The sequence below is a fragment of the Anabrus simplex genome, chromosome 1 (genome assembly GCF_040414725.1).
Source record: "Anabrus simplex isolate iqAnaSimp1 chromosome 1, ASM4041472v1, whole genome shotgun sequence".
Classification (NCBI taxonomy): domain Eukaryota; kingdom Metazoa; phylum Arthropoda; class Insecta; order Orthoptera; family Tettigoniidae; genus Anabrus; species Anabrus simplex.
Genome location: NC_090265.1, coordinates 1,149,294,112 through 1,149,320,074, shown reverse-complemented (window position 1 = coordinate 1,149,320,074; position 25,963 = coordinate 1,149,294,112). Strand labels below are relative to the sequence as shown.

Here is a 25,963-nt window from a genome sequence, read left to right as displayed (position 1 = left end):
GTCTATCACCACCACGTTGTTGGCATACATCAGCAATAATCTCTTCATCTGCTAGTTCTCCACATAAAGCCATATTATCATCGAAATGCACTAAAGTATCGAATACCACACCCTCCGGTAGCATTAGCTCATTGCCGGAAAAAACTTCATCTCCATAATCAACATTAGAGGCAGCCTTTTGTAGTAAGACACCAGCTTTGCAGAAAAAGATGCTGATTGTGGAGGATGACACCTGCTTCCAAGCAGCAGAAATAAAGTCCATGGCTTGTAGCAAATTAATGGAGAGAGGTTCATCTCCTGCATCACTCAGTGTTATTAAATGTTGAGTCGGCATTTTTCTATAATGCGCTTTGAATTTTGCAATGATGCCCAAATCAAGCGGTTGTAGAACACTGGAACAGTTAGGAGGGAAAAAATCCACTCGGACATTCCCCACAACGATTTGAGGTGAATGTGCTGCACATCGATCCATAAGAAAGAGGATATTTTTCTATTTCTTTTTCATTTTAATGTCCAGTTTTTTCAACCACTGGTCCATTAGACGCATAGTCATCCAATAATTTCTGTTGGATTTATATTCCGTAGGTTTTGTTTTCGCACCCTTAAAACATCTCGGATTCTTCGATGTTCCTATCACAAGTGGAGGAGGTTTGTCAGATCCATCTGCATTGGTGGCGAGAAGTACTGTTACATGAATTTTACTTTTCTTCCCTCCATGGCATGCGTCACCTTTTTCAGCTAATGTTTTATTAGGAAAGAGATTGTAGAATAGGCCGGTCTCATCACAACTGTAGATTTTTGGAGGCTGACAATCGCTTACGATACCCGGCAGAACCTCTTCTTTCCAGTGTTGCAACGTGACGTCGTCCATAGCTTTTGAGTCACCGCAAATTGTTCTCCCTGTGATTTGATGATCTTTAAATCCTTGCAACCATCCTGATGAAGCATTGAAATCAGCAGTGATACTCATCATTTTAGTTAAATCTATCACCTTTGCCTTCAGCATGTCGAACCCATGACTATCGAATTACCAGTCCGAGCTCTTACCGCTACGCCAACAACTGCTCGGCGTGCTCACTAACGTAAGTGGCTTATACGGTGCGAAAGCCGTGTCAACAATTTTATTTTTATTTTCTATATGCTCGGCCATCTGGAGTTCCCACTTCGGGTACTTTCATTTCTAGCCAAGCCCAGCAGTTCTATAAATTCGAGCGAAATCGGTGGTGATGAGTAGGGAATGCCGCCTTGTCAGTTATATTTCACTGACACTTAATACGTATAACAACGAATTACGTATAAATAAGGTTTAATTAACATGCTTTTGAATCGCATTTTGCCGGGACCTAAAGAAAATTACATACAAATACGAATTATGCAGAACAGTTATGCATAAAGCAGGTTCAACTGTAATTTAATACATTTATGAGAAAACACAAAAGCAGTGCTTGGAACAAGCCAGGGCATGGCAAAATTTCATGACATATCACAGAATGTTTGTACCAGTAATATCATTGGTATGTAAATATTCTAAGAGCAGTAGTTGGGAACTTCAGAGACCCACGCAGCAGTGGAAATATCCATGTTCTCTATGCTTGTCTAAAGCACAGATAACAATTACCTTCCTGGGTAAGGGAAAACGCCAACCAATAAAAAAGGCCAACTCAGAGACAGAAGCAGAGCGAAGTCGAGTGCCAAACAGCAGATTTGAGAGAACAAGGGGTTAATTAAGGAGCTGTAGAGGGCAAAATTAGGCAGTGAGGAAGGGGAGTCAAGTGCCAGTCAGTCGAGTTGAGGTAGTCCGGAAAGAGGGTCCCATAGAGAGTAGTGGTTGGTCAGAGTCATTCAGTAGTCGGTCAGAGAGTTGGTCACATAGTCACACAACCATACAGTTAGTGACAGTCCCAGGGTAGTCAGTCAGCAGACAGTACACGAGTCCCGGTCTTAAGTCTTAAAAGTTGATCGAGTGACAGTCCGTGGAGGAGGCCCTAAAGTTAGCCTGAAGACTTTACAAGAAACAGTTCGAAAAAGAACCAAGAGAGGAAGACTTCCGAACTACACGGCGATAAGCTCAAGCAAACAAGGGACCCGTCAGACATAGTAAGAAAAGTTGGTAACGGGAAACCACGGAGAGAGGCGAGCAATTGGAGCAACCACTTACGCAGTAGGGGAAGACTCCAAAAACTAAAGGACTACGAGGGTTTGGTAGCTACAGATTCAGCCTGACAATCTCAGAGCACTGTACGGACAGGTAAAAACTGCCTACCACAGGGAAGAGTAACGTCACGCGGGAAGGTGATCCTAGAGCCTAAAGAACTGCATTCCCTGGATGGTTAGCACAGTGTGAAGTATTAAGACGTAGCAGGTGTTGGTGGGTGCAAGTGAAGCCCGGTGGAAGAAGAAAGACGCCACCGCAACAAGTTCGTCCCTCTCAGAAGATAAGTATTCACTAAAATAGACTCTTTAAGGGACAAAGGGAACCAAAGACTTCTTAAGTAGCTTGAAGTGTATTCAGATTAGGAAGTTCCCTCATTAAGAAGAGAAAGTTCACTCACTCATAACTGTGCAAGGTTCTGTACATATCCATGTATAATTTGCTTGGTGATTTTAATATATTTCAGCTCCGCAAAAGACCATTTAAATTGGTATTATTGTATCAGACAGTTGTGCATTAAACCCTTTCCAGTCCCAAGCCTGTTCATTCCTTAGGATACGACAGGTGGACCGTAAAAATTTATGGTGTCAGATGTGGGGCGATACACAATTAACACACGGCAAATACTAAAATTTATGGTATCAAGTTGTGAAGTACGAACCACTTTATGATAAATAGTAAAATTCCTGGTGTATAGCCGTGATTGCTTGGGGTAATTAATCGTGTTAGGCTGACAATTGGTTCTGTATTCTGCAGTTTCAGAGGTTTTATATACTGCAGTTTGAGTGATTGACATTGGGCAAGGAGATGAAGAACACCTTGCAGTCGCAATGAGAAGCAGCCAGTACAGTAAGCGGAATTTGAGCCCAATTCCAGAGTCTTCCGGTCATCAGTAGGATGAGTTGAATCGATTTTAAAATGGAAGGGTCTTCTTGTTCAGTCAGTCCCGCCTCCAATAATGTAGTAAATGAGCATGAAGAAGTGTTAATGCATGCTGAACAGTATACTGAGGCCTTATGAATAATTACAGAATTAGATGGCTCTCAACCTGCTAGATTGCGAGTTTTGTGAAACTGTAGAAACTGCATTAGAAGTAGTGAGGCCAGACAAACGAGATTTATTTTACAAATTATTTCTGACGAAAATCATTAAGGAAGCTTCTAGTAAACATTTAGTACGACTTGATGTACAGACGAAATTAAAGCAGCACTAGAAGAATATTATAGTGAAAGCAGAACGGTAGACTTTTACGCGTATCAACTATTTGCAGCTAGGCAATACCCAGGGGAAAGTGTCCCAATGGGCATACAGAATCCATCGAATTGGAACCGACTTACGTGACACAGCAATCCAAGGAGAAATTCCAGTAGCAAGAGAACACTAGGCGCGATTTATTCGAAAGTTAATTAAGGCTAGTTTTCTAAAAGGATTGCGTGATGACAGAATACAGAGCCTGATAAAAAGTAGAGACGAACAAACTCTCGAGCAGGCCATAGATATCATCAAGGAAGAGGAAACCGCGAATGTCTCTGATAGGACAAAACAACAGATAATAGGTTCTAGCAGGTCCGTAAGCGAACAAGCAGGGCACAAGCCTTATAAGAAGGCCACGGTGAAAGTGGTATGCTATAACTGCAATCGCGAAGGGCACGTAGCTCGTGAATATAGGACTACAAAGACCAAGGAAAAGAGCCCTCCGGTAAAAATATCCAATTCCCTCCATGGGAACTTAGAATTTCCATTCGGAATTGCTAGGCGGGCATTAATTCCATTGTTAAGTTTTATCTCCCGTATGCAGTTATCAGACTGTGTCTCTTAAATAGGCTTCTGATAAGTTCACCTGCATACTTCCCAGGGTCAGTGGGCAGGGTCTGACACATCCCACTCTGATGAGTCTAGTGTCAGATCTAAGACGAAACGCTGGTTAATAGAGCAAACACCTGAAAAGCCTTACAGCTAATTTTTGATCTGACTTTTGATATGCTCTATTGGTGGAAAAGTATCTAATTCCCTCCATGGGAACTTAGAATTTCCATGCAAATATTCTAAGAAAATAGGTCACGCAGCCAAAAAGTGCAGGGCTAGACAAACACCAGAAAGCTAAAATAAACCACACGAAATAAAAGTATGTGCAGTTATCAGATGCTACAATTGTAACAAAACGGGACATAAGCAATCCGAATGCTGGGAAGTGCACCGTCAGCTCGATGAGTGAAAGTATTTTATATGTGGCCGCAAGGGCCATGACAGCAAACCTGTTGGTTTTGAGATAAGCAGGAAATGTCTCCTGCGAACCAACGCCTACAGAGCCAATTGAAGGCTAAAAGGAGCCTGCCAGCCCGAACTCCACGGACCCCTCAGCAGTGAAAAAGGAGCTTGACATCCAGGACTTTAAACGAGCCAGGGACTGTAGGGCTAGGCAGCCACACCAGTCTCAGAGCAACCAGGCCAGAGACCATAGATAATATAAACGAAAGGAAGAACTGTGGCAACTGTGGGTTCTTGCATTAATAGCTTAAACCACCTTCTGCAAACTTAATAACGATTTCCAAGCATTTTTACTACAACTTTCATACAATGTACTGCAATGCTTGCTGTAACAGCTGTTGACAGAAATCTTACTACTTACACTGTTCTAAAACGAAAAACAATGCCTAAAGCAAAATTTCCGAGAGTGATCCACGTTCGTATTCAAGAAAAAGGGTGGATGGTCACATCTCTCGTACAAGATTGGATACGAACGGTTTGGGGTAATGTAGCAGGGTCCCCCTTCGATGACCATATTTTATGTAGCCTATCTTTAAAATGTAAATGAATTGTTAATAATTTGTAAATATCTGAATTCCTTGAATAATTTACGCATTGGAAGTTTTCGCCTGTACTTTTCGTCAAAAAAAGCGTTAATTACGCGAGAAAATACGGTATTATGCATTTTGTTGTGTGTGTCGGTGTGACAAATATTATTTGTATGTAAGTGTCATAAATGAGAATGATTAGGTACATTTTCTTGTAACCATTTTTATGTTTTCTTAGTTTAAGATTTTAAATTTAATGGTCAATTCGCATTGCATCTGTAGGATATGTATGCCCCTTATCCTGACCTTTTATCTCCCAGACCGTGGTGGATTATATATGATGAAACCCAAGAATTTAAAAAAATCTTCCTATTTTTGGTTTCTAAAAGTTGGTAGGTATGCTGCAATCTTGTCAGCCATGCATTGAGGGCATTCGAGGTCCCGTCTTTTTGAAACTTATAAAAATAGTTTCGTTCCTGACTATCCAAACTGAAAATCTATTCCGAAATGGTTTCTGGAGATGTTGTCTGATATTCCCAGTTGGTGTATGTGTAGCAGAAGCAACTCCTTCTGAATTAAGCCCTGCTATGGTAAAAACCGTGCCAAACAACCAGCTGATAACAAGTGTATGTTAAGAGTTGTTCTTCCGATTATAATACATAGTGACTGGAAGCGTTCTTTGGATAACTGCTGCTGTTGAAACCAAACCCTTATTTTCAAGTACATTTATTGCTTGTTCTCCACATTTGTCACATCAGGATTTACAGCTGTAAATGAGATAAGAGAGACGGCATTGTTAAGGTTAGGTGTGCTTTAAAGTGCCCGCATAGTGCCAGAAGGACCACAATGGCAAGATTAACCCCTTGAAGGTCAAGGCTCAATATATTGCATCTAGCGGTAAGTGCCGCTGTGGTTACGGCGCAATATATTGCGCGTCGGAATTTAAAGTGATATATCTTCGTAACTGTATGTCTTTGGACAACGACTGAAAAACAGATAGCTCCCTACATCTGTTGGCTATATTTTGAAGTCATTAGGTTATCACCACGGAGAGTGCAGGAAATAAAATGTTTTTAAACCAATGTCTTCAGCTTTAGCGAGTCAATTGCAAACAGTTGAACATGGCTGCGCGAAGTCGAGGTGACTTGCTTACAAGCGACGATACTGTTCATTGCAAATAAAGAGATTTTGATTTGATGTTCTAGTAAGAAAGAAACCAGACGCCTCCATAGGACATACCGTCTATCATAAGCCTACCCACTCAAATTGCTACCTTCATGCAGATTCCCACCACCATCCAGCACAAAAAACAAGGCATTCTCACGACACTCGACAAGAGGGCGAGACGAATTTGCGAGCCATCAAATATCCAGGTGGAGATGAACATGCTCAAAGTCACATTCAAGGGTAATGGTTACAGTGACTTGCAGATTCACAGAGCCCTACATCCCAGAGAAACGACCAAGCAAAACTAACAGAAGGAAGAAGTGAAGGGAACTGCTTACTTGCCTTACATTCACAACACCACAGATCGAATTGCAAAGGTCCTCCGCAGACACAATATAAAAACGGTGTTTGGCACCGCCACTAAAATTGCTCACAGTCTGAGTAAAATCAAAGACAAATTGTCCCCACTTTTACATCCTGGGGTATACGAAATTCCCTGTACTTGCGGTAAGGTATACATCGGCCAAACACGCTGGTCCATTGGTACCCGTATCAAAGAACATGAACGTAATATTCGTCTCCTCCAACCAGACAAATCGGCCATAGCTGAACACGCTCTATCGTCGGGTCATGTCATGTTCCAAGATGCTCGAGCTCTTACCCACACTAGACACTACAGGTCCAGGATTATACGGGAAGCTGTGGAAATACGTAGAAATCCTAACAATTTCAACAGGGACACCGGCTATCAATTAAGTACTACCTGGTTGCCAGTCATTAAGAATTTACGTAGGTAGTTCCCTTCCTGGTCCCTTCACTATTGTTATTTCGTCTCGGTGTTTTCCAAATTCATACGTTCTTCGTCGCCAGATGTTTGTGTCTATGCCATACATCTGCCAATGTAATGTGTTACGCAAACACGTCATGTGAACCGCTTAGACTGATTGTGATAGTTCGGTCAGCTTCTGCTTCGAACGCTAGCGTTGCCACGTCCTGGAGGCCATCTGGTGACGAATAAGCGTATCATTTTCCACTTCTATAATAACATCTAAATTTAAAGAGTCACTGTTTAAGAAGCCTTTCTCGTGGACAGTCGAGATGCAGAGCACAGTTCCCTGCGAAATGTTAAGAATTTCACCTTATTTTCTTGACACGGAATAAGCCCAAAAGCCTATACAGTATCATGTCTAAGTATGGGCCGTGAAAGCATTAATGACAACAAGATGGAGATTGCATTCAGAGTTTGCCTGGAAAGTTAAGTCCAAATCCCTCTCTTGTCCAGCCAAACTCAGGCACTATACAGTAGAACCTCGATTATACGTTCCTGGAAACAAAGTTTTCTCCATTATTTGTTCACATTACGTGGTGACACAAGAATCCTAATCAAATAACGCTGTAAAAATGCTGCATTATCCGTTCCTTGGCAAAACGATTTCCCGGATCAACCGTCCAGAAATTTCAGTGCCATCAAGGCTAAATCCTCGATCATGCATGTTTAAGAAACTGTAACACACTAAAGGACAGCTGCGGCATACATATGGATCTTTGCGTTAACGTCCAGACGTTGCGGTAATTTAAGGAAGTTCTGTACTAGAAAAGCGATCGGCGGTGATGGATCTGTTCGTAGAGAAACCCAAGAGAACAAGAAGGACGCTCTCGGATGAGGAGATTTAAGAAAATAATAATTTTAGGTCCCCACTTGACAATTCTCTGAGACGAAAAACAGAACATACTACGGTATGCGTTAATAAAACATAGAGACAACGATCGCACTAAATTAAGCAAAAGTAAAATGCATTACCACCACACTTGTAGATATCCATAAATGCAGCTAAACATTCCTGTTATTTATTTTTAACCATTTGAGAGTCAGGTTTCTTAGGCCACTGCACACCCCAAAATTTAGGTTATTGGACATGTTTGCAAAACAACCCTCAAGAGGCATTATACACTGACTGACAGAGCAAATGCAACACCAAGAAGGAGTGGTCAGAACTTTATGCCAATTGCAGGGTAGACTGACGTCACTGAGGTATGCTCATGATGTGAAATGCGCCGCTGTGCTGCGCACGTAGCGAACGATAAATGGGACATGGCGTTGGCGAATGGCCCACTTCGTACCGTGATTTCTCAGCCGACAGTCATTGTAGAATGTGTTGTCGTGTGCCACAGGACACGTGTATAGCTAAGAATGCCAGGCCGCCGTCAACGGAGGCATTTCCAGCAGACAGACGACTTTACGAGGGGTATGGTGATCGGGCTGAGAAGGACAGGTTGGTCGCTTCGTCAAATCGCAGCCGATACCCATAGGGATGAGTCCACGGTGCAGCGCCTGTGCCGAAGATGGTTGGCGCAGGGACATGTGGCACGTGCGAGGGGTCCAGGCGCAGCCCGAGTGACGTCAGCACGCGAGGATCGGCAGATCCGCCGCACGCCACGTCAACCGCCATTCTTCAGCATGTGCAAGACACCCTGGCTGTTCCAATATCGACCAGAACAATTTCCCGACGATTGGTTGAAGGAGGCCTGCACTCCCGGCGTCCGCTCAGAAGACTACCATTGACTCCACAGCATAGACGTGCACGCCTGGCATGGTGCCGGGCTAGAGCGACTTGGATGAGGGAATGGCGGAACGTCGTGTTCTCCGATGAGTCACGCTTCTGTTCTGTCAGTGATAGTCACCGCAGACGAGTGTGGCGTCGGCGTGGAGAAAGGTCAAATCCGGCAGTAACTGTGGAGAGCCCTACCGCTAGACAACGCGGCATCATGGTTTGGGGCGCTATTGCGTATGATGCCACGTCACCTCTAGTGCGCATTCAAGGCACGTTAAATGCCCACCGCTACGTGCAGCATGTGCTGCGGCCGGTGGCACTCCCGTACCTTCAGGGGCTGCCCAAGGCTCTGTTTCAGCAGGATAATGCCCGCCCACACACTGCTCGCATCTCCCAACAGGCTCTACGAGGTGTACAGATGCTTCCGTGGCCAGCGTACTCTCCGGATCTCTCACCAATCGAACACGTGTGGGATCTCATTGGACGCCGTTTGAAAACTCTGCCCCAGCCTCGTACGGACGACCAACTGTGGCAAATGGTTGACAGAGAATGGAGAACCATCCCTCAGGACACCATCCGCACTCTTATTGACTCTGTACCTCGACATGTTTCTGCGTGCATCGCCGCGCGCGGTGTGCCTACATCCTACTGAGTCGATGCCGTGCGCATTGTGTAACCTGCATATCGGTTTGAAATAAACATTAATTATTCATCCGTGCCGTCTCTGTTTTTTCCCCAACTTTCATCCCTTTCGAACCACTCCTCCTTGGTGTTGCATTGTCACTGTCAGTCAGTGTATTTTAATGAAACCAATGAATTTAACATAGTATGTTAAAAAGACATCAAATAACTAGTCTGAGCACAAAAATTGTGAAACATCACTTTTCGTAATGTTTTTTGGTATGATAATCCTCAAAACAAGGTACAGGGAACAATTTTTTACTTGCTTACTTAATCTGCTTACCCTCCAGGGTTGGTTTTTCCCTCGGACTCAACGAGGGACCCCATCTCTACCACCTCAACGGCAGTGTCCTGGAGCGCGAGACATTGGGTTGGGGGATACAACTGGGGAGAATGACTGGTACCTCACCCAGAAGGCCTCACCTGCTGTACTGAACAGGGACCTTGGTGGGGGATGGGAAGATTGGAAATGATAGGCAAGGAAGAGGAAAGGAAGCGGCCGTAGCCTTAAATTACGTACCATCCCGGCATTTGCCTGGAGGAGAAGTGGGGAAACCACGGAAAACTACTTCTAGGATGGCTGAGGTGGGAATCAAACCCACCTCTACTCAGCTGACGCCCCGAGGCTGAGTGGACCCCGTTCCAGCCCTCGTACCACTTTTCAAATTTCGTGGCAGAGCCGGGAATTGAACCCGGGCCTCTAGGGGTGGCAGCTAATCACACTAACCACTACACCACAGAGGCGGACAAGAATGCTTTGAAAATTTCAATTTCTGAAGAATTTTTCGTCAGTGAAACATTCGGAATTCCTGACTTACTGCCATCGAAGCTAAAGCGGTTGGCGTGAATTGGTTATAGTCTCGTCTTCCCAAACTCTGTGATTACTAGGCGCTTTATTTACGTTCGTTCGCTTTGGACGTGGCGGCTGTACGACCTCAACCTCACTTTCATTTAAGCCTTCGGCACTTGAATTATTTCCAGATATACCTCCTACATCGTCTTCATCACAGCATCAATGTCTTCAAATACTGAACAATCACTTTCAGTATTCATAAGAATTTCACGAACAGTATCGTCGCTTGTAAGCAAGTCACCTCGACTTCGCGCAGCCATGTTCAACTGTTTGCAATTGACTCGCTAAAGCTGAAGACATTGGTTTAAAAACATTTTATTTCCTGCACTCTCCGTGGTGATAACCTAACGACTTCAAAATATAGCCAACAGATGTAGGGAGCTATCTTTTTCAGTCGTTGTCCAAAGACATACAGTTACGAAGATATATCACTTTAAATTCCGACGCGCAATATATTGCGCCGTAACCACAGCGGCACTTACCGCTACATGCAATATATTGAGCCTTGACCTTCAAGGGGTTAATCTTGCCATTGTGGTCCTTCTGGCACTATGCGGGCACTTTAAAGCATACCTAACCTTAACAATGCCGTCTCTCTTATCTCATTTACAGCTGTAAATCCTGATGTGACAAATGTGGAAAACAAGCAATAAATGTACTTGAAAATAAGGGTTTGGTTTCAACAGCAGCAGTTATCCAAAGAACGCTTCCAGTCACTATGTATTATAATCGGAAGAACAACTCTTAACATACGCTTGTTATCAGCTGGTTGTTTGGCACGGTTTTTACCAAAGCAGGGCTTAATTCGGAAGGAGTTGCTTCTGCTACACATACACCAACTGGGAATTTCAGACAACATCTCCAGAAACCATTTCGGAATAGATTTCCAGTTTGGATAGTCAGGAACGAAACTATTTTTATAAGTTTCAAAAAGACGGGACCTCGAATGCCCTCGATGCATGGCTGACAAGATTGCAGCATACCTGCAAAATTTTAGAAACCAAAAATAGGAAGATTTTTTTAAATTCTTGGGTTTCATCATATATAATCCACCACGGTCTGGGAGAAAAAAGGTCAGGATAAGAGGCATACATATCCTACAGATGCAATGCGAATTGACCATTAAATTTAAAATCTTAAACTAAGAAAACATAAAAATGGTTACAAGAAAATGTACCTAATCATTCTCATTTATGACACTTACATACGAATAATATTTGTCACACCGACACACACAACAAAATGCATAATACCGTATATTCTAGCATAATTAACGCTTTTTTTGACGAAAAATACAGGCGAAAACTTCCAATGCGTAAATTATTCAAGAAATTCAGATATTTACAAATTATTAACAATTCATTTACATTTTAAAGATAGGCTACATAAAATATGGTCATCGAAGGGGGACCCTGCTACATTACCCCAAACCGTTCGTATCCAATCTTGTACGAGAGATGTGACCATCCACCCTTTTTCTTGAATACGAACGTGGATCACTCTCGGAAATTTTGCTTTAGGCATTGTTTTTCGTTTTAGAACAGTGTAAGTAGTAAGATTTCTGCCAACAGCTGTTACAGCAAGCATTGCAGTACATCGTTGTTGGGTTTTTTTTAAAATGCAGTAGCGCGTACGATAACACTATATGTTCCTTTCTTATCGATTGTTCGACTTTGTCGCATATGGAAACTGACTGGCGTCTGACCAGCGGTTCTTATACGGGAGATCAAATATTCCTTCACTTTACGCTTCTCAATCACAAAGCGATGAAAATGATTAAAATCATTCATCATTTTTTGGCACAATGTTGCTCTTCGTCGAAGGAAAAGTCCATATCTCTTCATAAAATTAATCAAGCCTCGGCTAACCTTCATATCAGAGACACTGATTCCATGTGCAGCGGCTATTTCTCATTCTTTAAAATACAGTACACCATTGCGTGAGAAACGGCTTATCCAACGTTGCGTAACAAAATCATATAATTAAACAAATCCTCCTCTACATGCGGAAACTTGCCGCTTTTTGGTCCGCGAAATGCTTTGCGAGAGTTGTAGGCTGCTTGAAGTGCACTTCTGTTGCCGCGGTAACGCACGTTTCATTTGGACACTGAAGACTTGCTGCCCACTGCCCTATTCCCGCATGTTTCGGCGTAACTGATAACCGCGAGTTTGGATGATCCAGTATTACTTGAATACTGTGGACTGACAAACAAGTTTGAGATCACAGAATGTCCCGTACCCGAAACACTCCTAAAACTAGGGCAGTGGGATTTCCTAACGACTAATAACAGCACGTTGCCCTGTATTCGGAATGCCCGCTTTCGCAATAGGAAGCCTGCTACTTTAGTAGTAGACATATTTATTTCGAAAAGCATCCGGAGCTGCGTGATGGATGTCCGAAGTTGTGGGTGCGTCAAATAAGTGACCATTTCTTTTTCTCCACTTTGTACACAAAAATATTGGGATGTGTAAATTGTGAAAGGGCGTTAATTACGTGAGAAATACGGTAGTTTCCTTCAACAGACGGTAACATGAACGGAAATTTATAGGTACCTGTGAACACTTGGAGATAACGTTTGTTATATTTTTTCGCCATTACGAAAAAAGAAAATACCAGAAACTGTCACTGACACAACACCCTTAAAAACATTCAACTCATTAAAATTATTCACTTAAATACGCTAAACTACCACATACAAAACAATTCAATATGTCCCATACAGTATTAACATACAACTTTGACAGAGGGGGAAAGCATAGAGATGCAAGAAAAAACATGTGGCCTACAACTCCGACGAAACTACGCACAGAAACGAAGTTTACAGCGCACGAACAACACAATAAACTCTTTCTTCCGTCCCGATTAACTGAGTCGCCAGCGCGCGCTAGCCTCTCTTGCTTGCAGGACGATTGCCGCCCCTGAATCCCCAGCTGTTTTAAGTCCACACGCTGCTGTGGTGAGCGGGAAGCACTCACGAAATAAAGCATCAAATAAATACGTTTAAAAATGAGGTTTCGTAAATTAAACAAGCACATAAGAATTTATCGTTTATCCGAGGGGAAGAGTATTGGCCGTACTAAGAGGTTATATTGGTCAAAAATAGGAAGACGTGAAAATAAATCGGTAAATCAGAAGACGAGTTAAAAACCGGAAAGTTTCCGGGTAAATCGGAAGGGTTGGCAGGTGAAATAACCTAATTTGAAATGACGTGCCGGTAGCAAGGAAGTATAATACCAATATAAAGGGTCTGCTATTGGACATTATAATTTTCCAGCTAACTCAATCCTGGTTGCCAGCATTTCGCCCCTGTGTCCTAAGGTTGGGCACAAGAAGATAATTCAGATGAAAACATCAGGTTTATTGTGTGGTAAGCCTACTCAACTGACAGACTAATGACTGGCTGTTAAGTTCTTTTGTATCAATATTACATAATATGATAATACAATACCCTTATCCCTTTTCTCTACAAGGTTAAGTAAAAAGTGAATCTCCGGAGCGAGTTTTTACAACCGTATGCCCTTCCTGATGTTAACCTAATCAAAAGAATTAATGAGATGAAACAAAGGGCTTGATGTGAGTAACTAAAACCGACTATATTTACTTTGTATTTACATTTAGAAGTACTGCCTTCCAACGAAAATAGCCAGTATAACTCAAATACATAAGTCTGTTAAAGAACAGTGTAAAATGCTTACATGTATAATTTATTGCCTAGAAGGCAAGGAACCAGTAAGAAGCAAGATCTGCTTAAATAACATCATTTTGGAAAGAGTGAATGATTTTAAATACCTCTACTACAAACTGTATTACTTTGAGAATTGGACATGCCCAAGAAATTTTCCAAATTCAACAGATATTTGAGTATCATCAGTGAAGTTTTTAGACCATGATTAGTTCAAAAACACACCTGTGCAAGAATCTACAAAACGTTGGCAAGACTACTTTGCTATGGAAGTGAAGAGTGGGCCGTGAGGAAATTTGATGAGAGAAGAATAACTAGAGCCGAAATGAAATACATGCGGCGAACAGCAGGAGTCACTAAGTGGGAGCACAAACGAAATACGGACGTGCTGAATGATCTTAAAAGCCCACCTATATTGGAATACATCTATGAATACCAGAGAAATTGTCTAGAACACCGTAAAAGGATGGGCAGAAGCAGGATCCCCGAAGCAGTCATAAACTACTGCCCCGGTGGGAAGAGATCTCTGGGGTGCCCCAGGAATAGATGGTGTGAAAATGCAAATCTTTTGCATAGACCGTAACAGTTCTTTTATAGGACTAACACATGAGAGGAGGAGGATGATCTCATGGTTCAAGATTGCTTATCCATTTTAAATACAGCCATACGTACACATTCACTTTTGACAAACAGCACACCATCTCGTAACATTTTTTCCTCTTGAACGTGCATACCTGCCAACTTTTAGAAACCAAAAATAGGAATATTTTTTAATTCTTGGATTTTATCACATATACCTCACCACAGTCTATGTGAAAAAAGGTCAGGATAAAAGGCATACATATCTACAGTTACAATGTGAATTGACCATTAAATTTAATATCTTAAACTAAGAAAACTTAAAAATGGTTACAAGAAAATGAACCTAATCACTTCCATTTATGACACATACGAATAATAATATTTATGTCACACAGGCACACACAACAAAATGCATAATACTCTCAAACGGGGCGATTTCGGACACAGAGGTGGTTTCGGACAGTATGGTAGATTTGCCGTATTTTGTCGCATAGCAACGAGCAGCCGGTGCTTTGCACTTCCGCGCGCGTTTTAGTTTAATTTTGAGGTTATGTTCCCCGCGTCCTATGCTTTTTATTACGAATCGACATCATACTTTGGAAAATTTCCCGTGTATACTGGCAATGTTGAAAGATCATGCATTATCAGTAAGTGGATACTTTCGATTGTTGCGGTCGGAAGGAATGCATTATAACTATGGTTTTTAGTGAGTTCAACTGACTGAAGTGTTTATAAACGATTGCTGTGGAATTTTGGTGTAATTTAGTGAAAAATAGTGTTTTACGCACATTTGACTGAAAATTGAAAGCAGTCTGGGTGATTTCGGACAATGCCTAGAAATTATCAGAGGCAGAAAGAAGCTACTTTGAGGGGTAATTACGAACCAAAATTATTAGAAAAAGCCATACGTGATATTAAACGTGGCAAGTTGTCTTATAGGAAAGCATTATTGATTTCTATGGTAGGCCTATGCCTTGGTCCACCATACAAAATAAATTTCGGAATGTACATCCTAAAAATGGGACGTCAACCTATGCTAAATGAGGAAGGAAATGCTCATGGAAGCTCGTCACCCTCCGGCCAGGCTCCAACCAAATACCCAACACAACCTGCTACTTCTCGCCGCCGCCGCAAATGAAATGTTCTACCTGGGAAGCCGATTTTTGGCCGTGACTTCCGTCGAGATGAAAGCAGTGCAGAAACAATTGATGGCGCTGGCAGCAGAAGTGAAAATGAATGCGATGAAGCACACAATGAATGTAATGACGTTCTGGTGGTGCAAGAAGAGGCTTTCCTTGTTGCAGATTATAAATATAGGTTGAGGAACAAAGAACATACAGGCAGTATTTTGGCCTGGCCTGAAATATTCATTCAAGGGATGTGGATGTCAAACCTTGCGCCCATATAAAAAGAGCAGAAAAGTGTTTGTCTTCCCTAACATCCCTGCTGAGGATACAATAGCTAAAGAACAAATTTCGAAAATACTTCCAGTCCAAGTTGAGAAGAGAGGAATGTTTATTTTCAAAGAAAACTTATTTTAGATTTATAGAACGTGGCAACTATGTGTTCACTGCATCGATTTTTTTTGCTCTGATATTTGTATCTTTTGTAAGAAAAATTATTAAGATTTCTCAGTAGGATCTCTGTGCAGTTTATAACTATTAATATTTCAATTTCGACCGGAAAACTTTTACATTTACCTTGCCAGAAAAAAAAAAAAAGATCAATCAGTAACACATTACATTTATCATTACAATGATTTTAACCAGTTAGTCATATTTTGGACACCCTCCGAACACTTTAAATATCTCAAAACTAAAGCAAAAATAACGAGGAATTGAATAATGGACTATTTATGTCCGTAATCACCTAATACGCTTTGAAACTTCGGACAGCGGTTTAAAATGAATGTGCATCCGAAATCACCCTGAAGTACGGGGTGAATTCGGACACTACGTTTTGTTTTATCAGGAAATCCTGTGTTGGTGTATATTTTTCATTTGTTAGGATGATAAACAATACAATTTAAGATCCCCTTCGTGAGTTATGACGAAAATAACCTCAAAACCGCCCGAAATCACCCCGTTTGACGGTACCGTATTTTCTCGCGTAATTAACACACTTTTTTGACAAAAAATACAGGCAAAAACTTTGGATGCATAAATTATTCAAGGAATTCAGATATTTACAAATTGTTTAAAATTCATTTACATTTAAAAGATACATCAACTATAATATAAACACAATTGGTTCAACTCATTTGCGGTTATTATCATTAGGCGTAAAATTCTGGCGTGAGATTTTCTCTGAAAAATGAAATAGGGTACATCAGGTTAGACACGTGGGTTTGAAGTATCGACACTAGAGAATATTCGTCTAGTTACGAGCTGACAATACGACCTGAAGGATATACCGGCAAAAAAAAAAAAACTGTCCAACACGAGAAGGGCCGGCATCGAAGGAGGGACCCTGCTACATTACCCCAAACTGTTCGTATCCAATCTTGTACGAGTGAAGTGTCCATCCACCTTTTTTCTTGAATATGAACGTGGATCATTTGCGGAAATTTTGCTGTAGGCATTGTTTTTCGTTTTAGAACAGTGTAGGGTGCAAGCTTTCTGCCATCAGCTGTTACAGCAAGCATTGCAGTACCATTACATCGTTATTTTTTGCTTCCGGTAGCACAGACGATAACAATGTATATTCCTTTCTTATCGATTGTTCGACTTTGTGGCATATGGAAACTGATTGGCGTCTGACCTGCGGTTCCTATAAGAGAGATCAAATATTCCTTCACTTTACGCTTCTCAATCACAAAGCGATGAAAATGGTTGAAATCGTTCGTCATGTTTTGGCATAATGTTGTTTTTTGTCGAAGACAAAGTCCATTTCTCTTCATAAAATGAATCAACCTCAGCTAACTTTCAAACCCTAGACACTGATTCCATGTGGCACGGCTATTTCTCATTCTTTAAAATACAGAATTTCGTGAGAAACGGTTTATCCAACATTGCGTAACAAAATCATATATTTTAGCAGATAATCCTCTACTTGTGGAAACTTGCAGCTTTTTGGTCCGAGAAATGCTTTGCAAGACTTGTTGGCCGCTTGACATGCACTTCAGTTACCGCGGTAGCGCACGTTTCATCTGGACAGTGAATACTTCCTGCCCGCTGCTCTATTCCCGTATGTTTCAGCATAACTGAATTACCGTGAATTTGTATGATTCAGTATTACTCCAATACTGTGGACTGACAAACAATTTTTGAGATCACAGAATGTCCCGCACCCGAAACACTCATAAAACCAGTGCAGTGGGATTTTTCCCGACGGCTAATAACAGCACGTTGCCCTGTGTTGGAATGGCCGCTTTGCAATAGGAAGCCTGCTACTTGAGTAGTTGACATTTTTATTTCGAAACGCATCCGGAACTGAGTGATGGATGTTCGAAGTTATGGGTATGTCAAATACGTAAACATTTCTTTTTCTCCACATTGGATCAAGAAATACTGGGATGCGTAAATTATGCAAGGCCGTTATATACGCAAGAAAATACGGTAGTTTCCTTCATCAGACGGTAAAATGAACGGAAATTTATAGGTATCTCCGAACACTTGAAGATAACGTTTGTCATTTTTTTGTCACAACGAGAAAAGAAAATGCCAGAAACTGTCACTGACACAACCCCCCTTAAAAAAATTCAACTCATTAAAATTATGCACTTAAATACGCGAAACTACCACATAAAAAAAAAAGTCCCATAAATCATTAACATAGGACTTTGACAGAGGGGGAAAAACATAGAAATGCAAGGAAAAACACGTGGCCTGAAACTTCGACGAATCTATGCACAGAAACGATGTTAACAGCGCGCGAACAACACAAACTCATTCTTACGTCCCGATAAACTGAGTCGTTAGCGCGCGCTAGCCTATTGCTTGCAGGAAAATCGCCGCCCCGAATCACCAGCTGTATCAAGAGCACACGTTGCTGCTGTGGTGAGAGGGAAACACGATACACGAAGGCAACGGACGAAACACTCACGAAATAAAGTATCAAATAAATACGCTTGAAAATGAAGTTTCGTAAATTACACAAGCACATAAGAATTTATCCTTTATCTTAGGGGAAGAGTAGGCGTATTGGCCGTACCAGAGGTTATATTCGTAAAACATCGGAAGTAAAAATAAATCAGAAAATCGGAAGAAGAGTTAAAAACCAGAAAGTTTCCGGGTAAATCGGAAGGGTTGGTAGGTATGAACGTGTTTGCTTTTCAACGTGTTTAGGACCTATGGCACCAGTGAGAGAAAATCTGAGACGACATTATTCTCCACCAGGTCCTGGGACAGAATTCTATCAGACAATTCTGGCCAGTCATGGAAAATTAGTTTTCTCTTTCTGTCTTGGATATTTTCTCTGATTTTTGCCATATCATCTACTGAATTTTTTGTTAATGGGTTCCAGCAAGTCCTTATAACTTACATTAATTATTTTAACTAATTAACATACAATATTTTATCGACACACCTGACATGTACACAATATCCACAAAGCCTGGTGAGCAATCATCTACACAGCCACTAAGCTGCTCTCCTCAGAGAATTGAGCAGAAATTGTTTTCAGTTACCTAATAATTTCTGAATATGCACACTACAGTAAAACCTTGTTAAGACGCTTCTGCAGGGGACAACAAAAAAAGAATGAGTTAAGCAAAGAAATGTACTACTAAATACACCAATAAAACTATCCAAAAGGGATAGGAAAACACTAAATACGATTCTTTACGACATGAGAGCACTTTACATTGTGTATTCACGGGTACAATGAAAACTAAATATCTACGCTTTCTAAAGATGAGAGAAGAGTATTAAAAGGTGTGAAAAACATGCTGGGACTTATAAAATAACAAGTGCAATGAAAGGTGTGAAAAATAACCAAACAACAAATATGAAAACATGTGCATGGGGTTGAATAAAAATATCAAAGTATTATTGCAGAACACGCTCTTCCTAAAACGAATGTTAGTAAGTTAGAAGCCCTTCATTTCAGAGCAGTGGGTTATAAACATGATTTTCTGATCATACTCTTAGGACAATGAATTGGAGGTTACACTCTACCACATGCAACTGGTAACAATAACTTTGGCCGCCATTTTAAATAAAACTCGACCAATTTGAATGCTAGGCTCAAAACTCGAATGTGAGAGTTCAATATTCACAACTTCTGCGTGCGTCTGACAGACTTTAAATTATGTGCTCATTAGTAAGGAATTTCATGACTTTTTACATATCCATAACTAATCACAAGATAATATGCACCACGCTAGCCAATTTCACAAGAGTATGTTCCTAATCCAGATATAGGCTATCTCACAACAAATATTCACTGCATTTCATTGTACCACAGAACACAAAATAAATTTCTGACTTCTGATTGGAATGCAAAATACAAGCACAAATAGGCTCACTGTGTTATTCAGCAAATCTCGCTGCTAACCGCTAAGCAAAACTGACCATTCCTGATGTTAACTGTTTGCTCCCCGAAGGTGCAACTTATCCCGTAAAGTTCAGGAAATCAAGACCTTTTCCTGTAACCACGCAACTGTGGTGATGGGCTCTTACTCAATTTGGAAATAAAGTTTCTTTCACAAGGGATAACAAATAACATTTTCAAGGCTACAAAAATGTGATTGTACTAAGCGGTACTAGCGTAAATTCATGATGAATTTTGAGGTATTTTTTCACAGATTTAATAGGATGAGAATGTGGACTTCGAATTTACGACATGCTAAAGGGGAAAACTTGTTCATGAGGAATGCACTGAAGAGGTTTCACTGTATTACGCTATTACCACCTTTCTGAATGGTCTCCAGCTTTCCTCAAGTTCAACTTCAGTTCTTAGAGTTGGTCCTTCCTCACTGCACATACTTATTTAAACTGTCTAAATGCCAATGGTCATGGCTGTGAATAGAAAATCAACAACTAAAGTCTTCTTATAACGAACAGTTTATATGGAACATTTGACCTATCCTTAAAAATAATCCATGTTGAGAACGAGAAATTTCCATCTTTCATGCAGCCAATTTGAAGGATGTTCGTAGTGTACTAGCATGATATTTAGCAGTGCATACCTGTTATAGGCTCAAATGTATTACACTAACTCTGGTCCAAGATATCTTCTTTCCTATACAATAAATATCTGAAGATCTTACCTTGGTGGTCTACGAGAATCTCTTTCACGATCCTGCCGTCTTCGATTAGACATGGGTCCACGACCCAAGTCCTCTTTCCCTGACTCTACAGAGTCATCTGCAGAAGGATCTGTATCGGTACCATGTGCCCAGTCCGTAGAGCGTGGAGGGGGAGGAACGCGATGTAAACCTCGACGTCCACGGACATCACGTTGTGGGTTCCAAGGATTACCACCTCGATAAACTGCATACCCACCAGAACTCTGCCGACCAACACGTGAACCTTCAGGGCGGCCACGACTACCCCGACTGCGACTGCGTGCTCCCTTTTCTCTTTTACCCTCTGTCTCCATAACACCTTCTTCCACTTTTTTAGGATCTTCTGCTGGCATATCAGAATCCTTTCTTGAGACTGTTTTAGTTTTGTCGTTCATATCGATAGATGGCTCTACAATGGACATCAATACATTTTCAATGAATGTTACTTAACAGAACAGTTATTAAAACTATAGGCAAAAGCTAATTAAAGGAGAAAAAAAAGAATTCACCTGCTACATCTTTCTCCACATCTTTCTTATTCTCATTGGTAGGTGGCGTTTCCTCGGTCTGAGTCTGAGCCTTTGGGGGGCTTTCGACAATTTCTGGAGACAGAGAATCAGCCCAGGATGTCTTGCTATTGCCCAGTTCATTGAATCTGCTAGTAGGAGTACTTGCATTTCCGTCTGAATTTTGTCGCTCTACACTTTTAGCAGATATGTTACGATTCCAGACATCAGGAACATCACTCAATTTTCTGTCCAGTTTATCAGGCTATAGAAGAAAGATAAGTTTCAGAAATAAATCAAAAAACAAAATATTAAAGCAAAACTCTATTGATCAACACAATTTATGTCATGAAACAAGACTATTCCAATTTGCAAATTTGGTAAACTGAATTTGATAAAAGTTAATGAAATCTGAATCTGACATTACACTGTCTAAGCTGTTTCCTTGACTCTTCAGTTCCTGCTCGATAAAAATACTTTCATGTAACGGTTTTCCTCTCACAATTATCTGCAATTCTTTTACACTAATAGACGACTTAAGCTGCTAGCCCATGATGCAACTTTAAAATGTATGCAATGTTCCTATCGTGCAAAAAAATGAGGCGTGCAATATTCACATACAGCACGAAGCATTAAGCTTTTCCTTGTTCCTGCACTCAAAAAGTGGCTCACAAAAAATGATATGTTGCATGGTGTGTTTATACAGTGGCTTTTATGGCTCAATTGTATGTACATGAATCTTTTTTGATCAGCTGCCGAGTATGATTTTGAGAGCATGTTCTTTGGTAATTAAGTCCTATCTGACACTTGCTTATCACACATTTTACTACATCTAGGAAGACATGGACATGAAAGAGCAAAAACGAAAATATTAGGCAAGAGAATAGTTTTTTCTAAGTCGTGAACACAACGGAGTACTCAATTTGCTGTAAAAGCAGTATGTAAAAATGTTCTATGAATGTCAAGAAGCAACTGATTTTTTTTTTCAATACTTAACATCTCTTCAACATGCTAAAAATGCTAAAAACAATGTAATAAGCTAAAATTATTTGAAGTCTTTCTTGTTATTTGTTTAATGCACCACTGACAAAGACATGTCTTATGGCGAGTATCGTTTAGGACAGCGAAAGGACTGGGAAGGAAGCAACTGTGGTTGTAATAAACATGTACAGTCCCTGCATTTTACCCGGTGTGAAAATGGAAAGCCGACAGCTATGTGACCCAAACTGAACAGCAAATTTCCTTGGTTTAAGTACAATAAGGTCGTGAAAGATAAATTTTCTATTCCTCTTTGTTTTGTATTTCCTGCTAATTCATAATTTTGTTGCTCTCAGGCTTTTAACATATTTTCAATCGTGAATCGGGACCTCAATATGTGAATCATTTGTATAATTTCAGCTGAGTTCCAATTTCTTTTAAAGTATCATGTCTTTTTATTCCTATAGGCCATTGGGCAATTATTTTAAATCACCTAATTCAAACAACTTCATAAATTTATGGTCCAAGTCACTGAAACCAATACGACAATGGAACTTAGTAAGTACAATACAATACAATACAATAGATTTATTTTGTCTGGCAAGATTAAGGCCATTAGGCCCCCTCTTCCATCTAACCAGAAAAGACAGTTTTTACATGTGCAAAATTGAAATAAGTACACTTACAATTGAAATATCTTGCAACTACTAAACAATACAATATTATGATTAAAAAAGGAAAAAAATAGGAGAATGATGAAGATGATGATGATTATTATTTACACAATTATGACATGATTAGCTAATTTCTATTATCCTTAGTAATAACAGTGGGATTATATAAAGTCTCTAGTTTGAGGGAGGTTAAATCTACAATATCTCCATAGCATTACTTAGTAGGTAGCGGTGACAAAGTTGCAAAGTAAACATTCTCAACGTATTTTAACCCATTCACATACCATTTAACTGAACTTATTTATGCCTTGGTGTACCATTTATTTTCATTAATTTACATGATATCACCAACACTGAAAAAGCATGCTTTACAGCAACTTAATGAGAGGACATATCCAAACTACTGTCAGATGTACTTTGTGAAGTCTTTATGAATATGGTAGATCAATAAACAGTCATACGTACATTGCCACCTTGCACCGGTGGCATTCAAATGAAGATTCCTTCCTCAGACCCCGTGTCACACAGATTTTGCATCTCCGTGACGGGATAACCTTCTTCGATGTTGGGGGTATTTTGGTCGGAAAGTGTCCCACTGCCTCCCTTGAAGTCTCAGTGGTGTATCCCGAGAGCTTGGGTGTCTTATTTTGGATAGTCACGCAAGGTCACACTTGCCAACAGCTGTTCGGCCAAATTGATCCGGAAGGTGGTAAAGCCTACTCGCTTCTTGTCAGGGTTGAGGAGGTGATGAATGATGTTGGAATTCAGAAGTGTCATGTCTAGTAGATAGAAGTATATTTTTGTATCCTTTTACATACTTCCTCATCAAGGGAAATGATGTGACTCTCTGGTCATGGGAATCAACACCACCATTTCTACAGTTGCAGTCAACAACAAGATTGGGTCTGAACGTCTTTTTTCCATCATACATTACCACTTCAAGGTAATCTGGCCTTCATTTCATGCACAGATACCGGAAACCAGTGTTCCTTTCCATATGACATTACCCTATTTATATCCTCGGCATTTACTTGCATAAGCATTTACCTCATTCGTTAGATGTTTCCGAAAGGTCTGCTGTTAAAAATTCGTTCATAACTTGCAGTTCGTTCGGGGATTGTCCTAGGTGCCTTTGGAAAACACTATTTCACCAGTTGCGATGAATGAATGATACTCGAAGAGTATTACTTACGTGCTCCCAGTTCCATTCCCTACTGTGTAAAATATGATTAGAAGCTGCTGGTGTGGCATCAGTTGTAGGCAGAAAATTCAGTGACATATATGACGGCAAAACAGCACTTTGTTCACCCCCTACCAGCGCTAAAGTTTCTATCCCACCAACTACTTTCACTACTTTCCATATCCACTCAATTCTTCATCACTTATTTCTATATCAATGACATTCTCTTCTAAAAATTCCCATATAATCGCTTCGTCACTCAACTTGGAGGCAGCCATGATTTCGCTCACGATGAGGTTCCTAAGATACAGGTAATTCTTTCCGCGGAATAACTGCACAGAAGTGTTTATCGAATACATCAATGGAATAAAACAGTGATTCCATCTGTCAAGAGGTTACCTTACTAATATCAAATCCTTTCACAAAGGAAACCGGTTTCGAGTGGGTCCGGAAATAAACACCACGCGCGGACGGAGAGATCCGTCTTTGTACCGGAGTGCAGTCGAGAGCCAGGACGGAGGGATCCGTCAAAGTACATCAAGTGGTTAATAATGCACAGCCTTCAACTAATCTTGTAGCAACAAACAATCGCTACAGAAGGCTCACAATACCATGTCAAGGTGGTAATGCCACCTTGCCAAACTCAATGATTATGTAAATGATGACTACCTGACAGATAAAACTAAGCTTTGTGTGTATAAAACAAAGAATTTGTGCTTTGAATACCTTTTCTACTGATGAAATCTTGAAACCACTGGCACTAATAAACTCTCTTATCACAATCTAGGGCTTTTAATTAATGAATCGACGTTACTTTATATGCATGTAGACCTAAATCTTTTTTCAGTTTTATGAGCTGAACCTATTGATACAATGGCCTCTCGAGACAACTTCATAACTGATTTAGAAGGAATCTGCAACAACTATCCAATATTTCGAAGATTTTATCTCCTGTTAAGACATAAGTTGCAGTTCATCAAATAAATTTCTAGTTTCTTGAAATATCCAATTGTGCACCATATCTCAATGTGGCAAAGGGATTTTTGGAAATTTGTTCGGGAACTTTTCCGTAACAAATTCACTGTATTTGTCCAGTTATTGAAACAAATATACCACTAAGAGGTAATGTTCATTAGTTAACATAGTCACCCAACAAACCATACTAAATTTAAAATACACTGCATTGGATACTGCTTTAATAGCAGAATAGAGAAAGTTGTCAAACAGCAGCAAACATAATTGAGGCATGTGCAATTTACTGAAATGGCACGACTCCGCACACAGAGATACTCAACCTTTCTTGCAAGTCTCAAAGTTGTCAAAGTTCCACAAGCCACTTAAGGTGCATCATCGATTAGCAGTTTCATCTTCATATTTGCATGGAATTGTATATTGATCAAGTTGTAAGACTGCAGGACAGAATAACAGCGCAGCGACTGAGATGGTATGGACACATGCGACGCATGGGAGACAACAGATTACCGAAACAAATGCATGATCTAAAAACTTGAAGACAAAAGACCAAGAGGGTGACCATGACTCAGGTACAAGGACATGGTGAAGGTTGACATTCAACAGCGAGGACATACTTTGGAAAGCATCGAAGAAGGAGAGAAATTCAGAGACCGCAGGTGGTGGAGAAGCCTCGTTCGCCGACCCTTCGCTTAAGATGGAACGACGTGGGGTATGTATGTATGTATGTATGTATGTATGTATGTATGTTACAAAACTCAACCCCGTCCTCATGGAGGAATTATTCTGTGGAGCAATGAGCATAGCAATCATAGTACAATCTTATTCAAGAATCATCGGAGACTCATGAAATTCCAACACAAATAAAATTTAAAATGACTATTTCTTAGAATTCAATTTTCTTTAATCAGAACTTCCGTAAAGGGTCGATTATGCAATCAACAAAAGAAAACCCTTTGG

General features: G+C 40.5%; 1 protein-coding gene across 4 annotated transcripts in view; it reads right to left on the bottom strand.

Moving 5' to 3' along the window:
- The window catches only part of LOC136858113 (protein PRRC2C), a 708,190-nt gene that overhangs the window by 353,680 nt on the left and 328,547 nt on the right, over positions 1 to 25,963 (bottom strand). For all 4 annotated transcript variants that reach the window (XM_067137420.2, XM_067137417.2, XM_067137419.2 and 1 more), the window contains exons 19-20: positions 21,203 to 21,464; positions 20,676 to 21,102 (exon numbers count right to left, since the gene is read on the bottom strand). In XM_067137420.2, the coding sequence (XP_066993521.2) occupies positions 20,676 to 21,102; positions 21,203 to 21,464 (689 nt within the window). The remainder of the gene's footprint in view (positions 1 to 20,675; positions 21,103 to 21,202; positions 21,465 to 25,963) is intronic.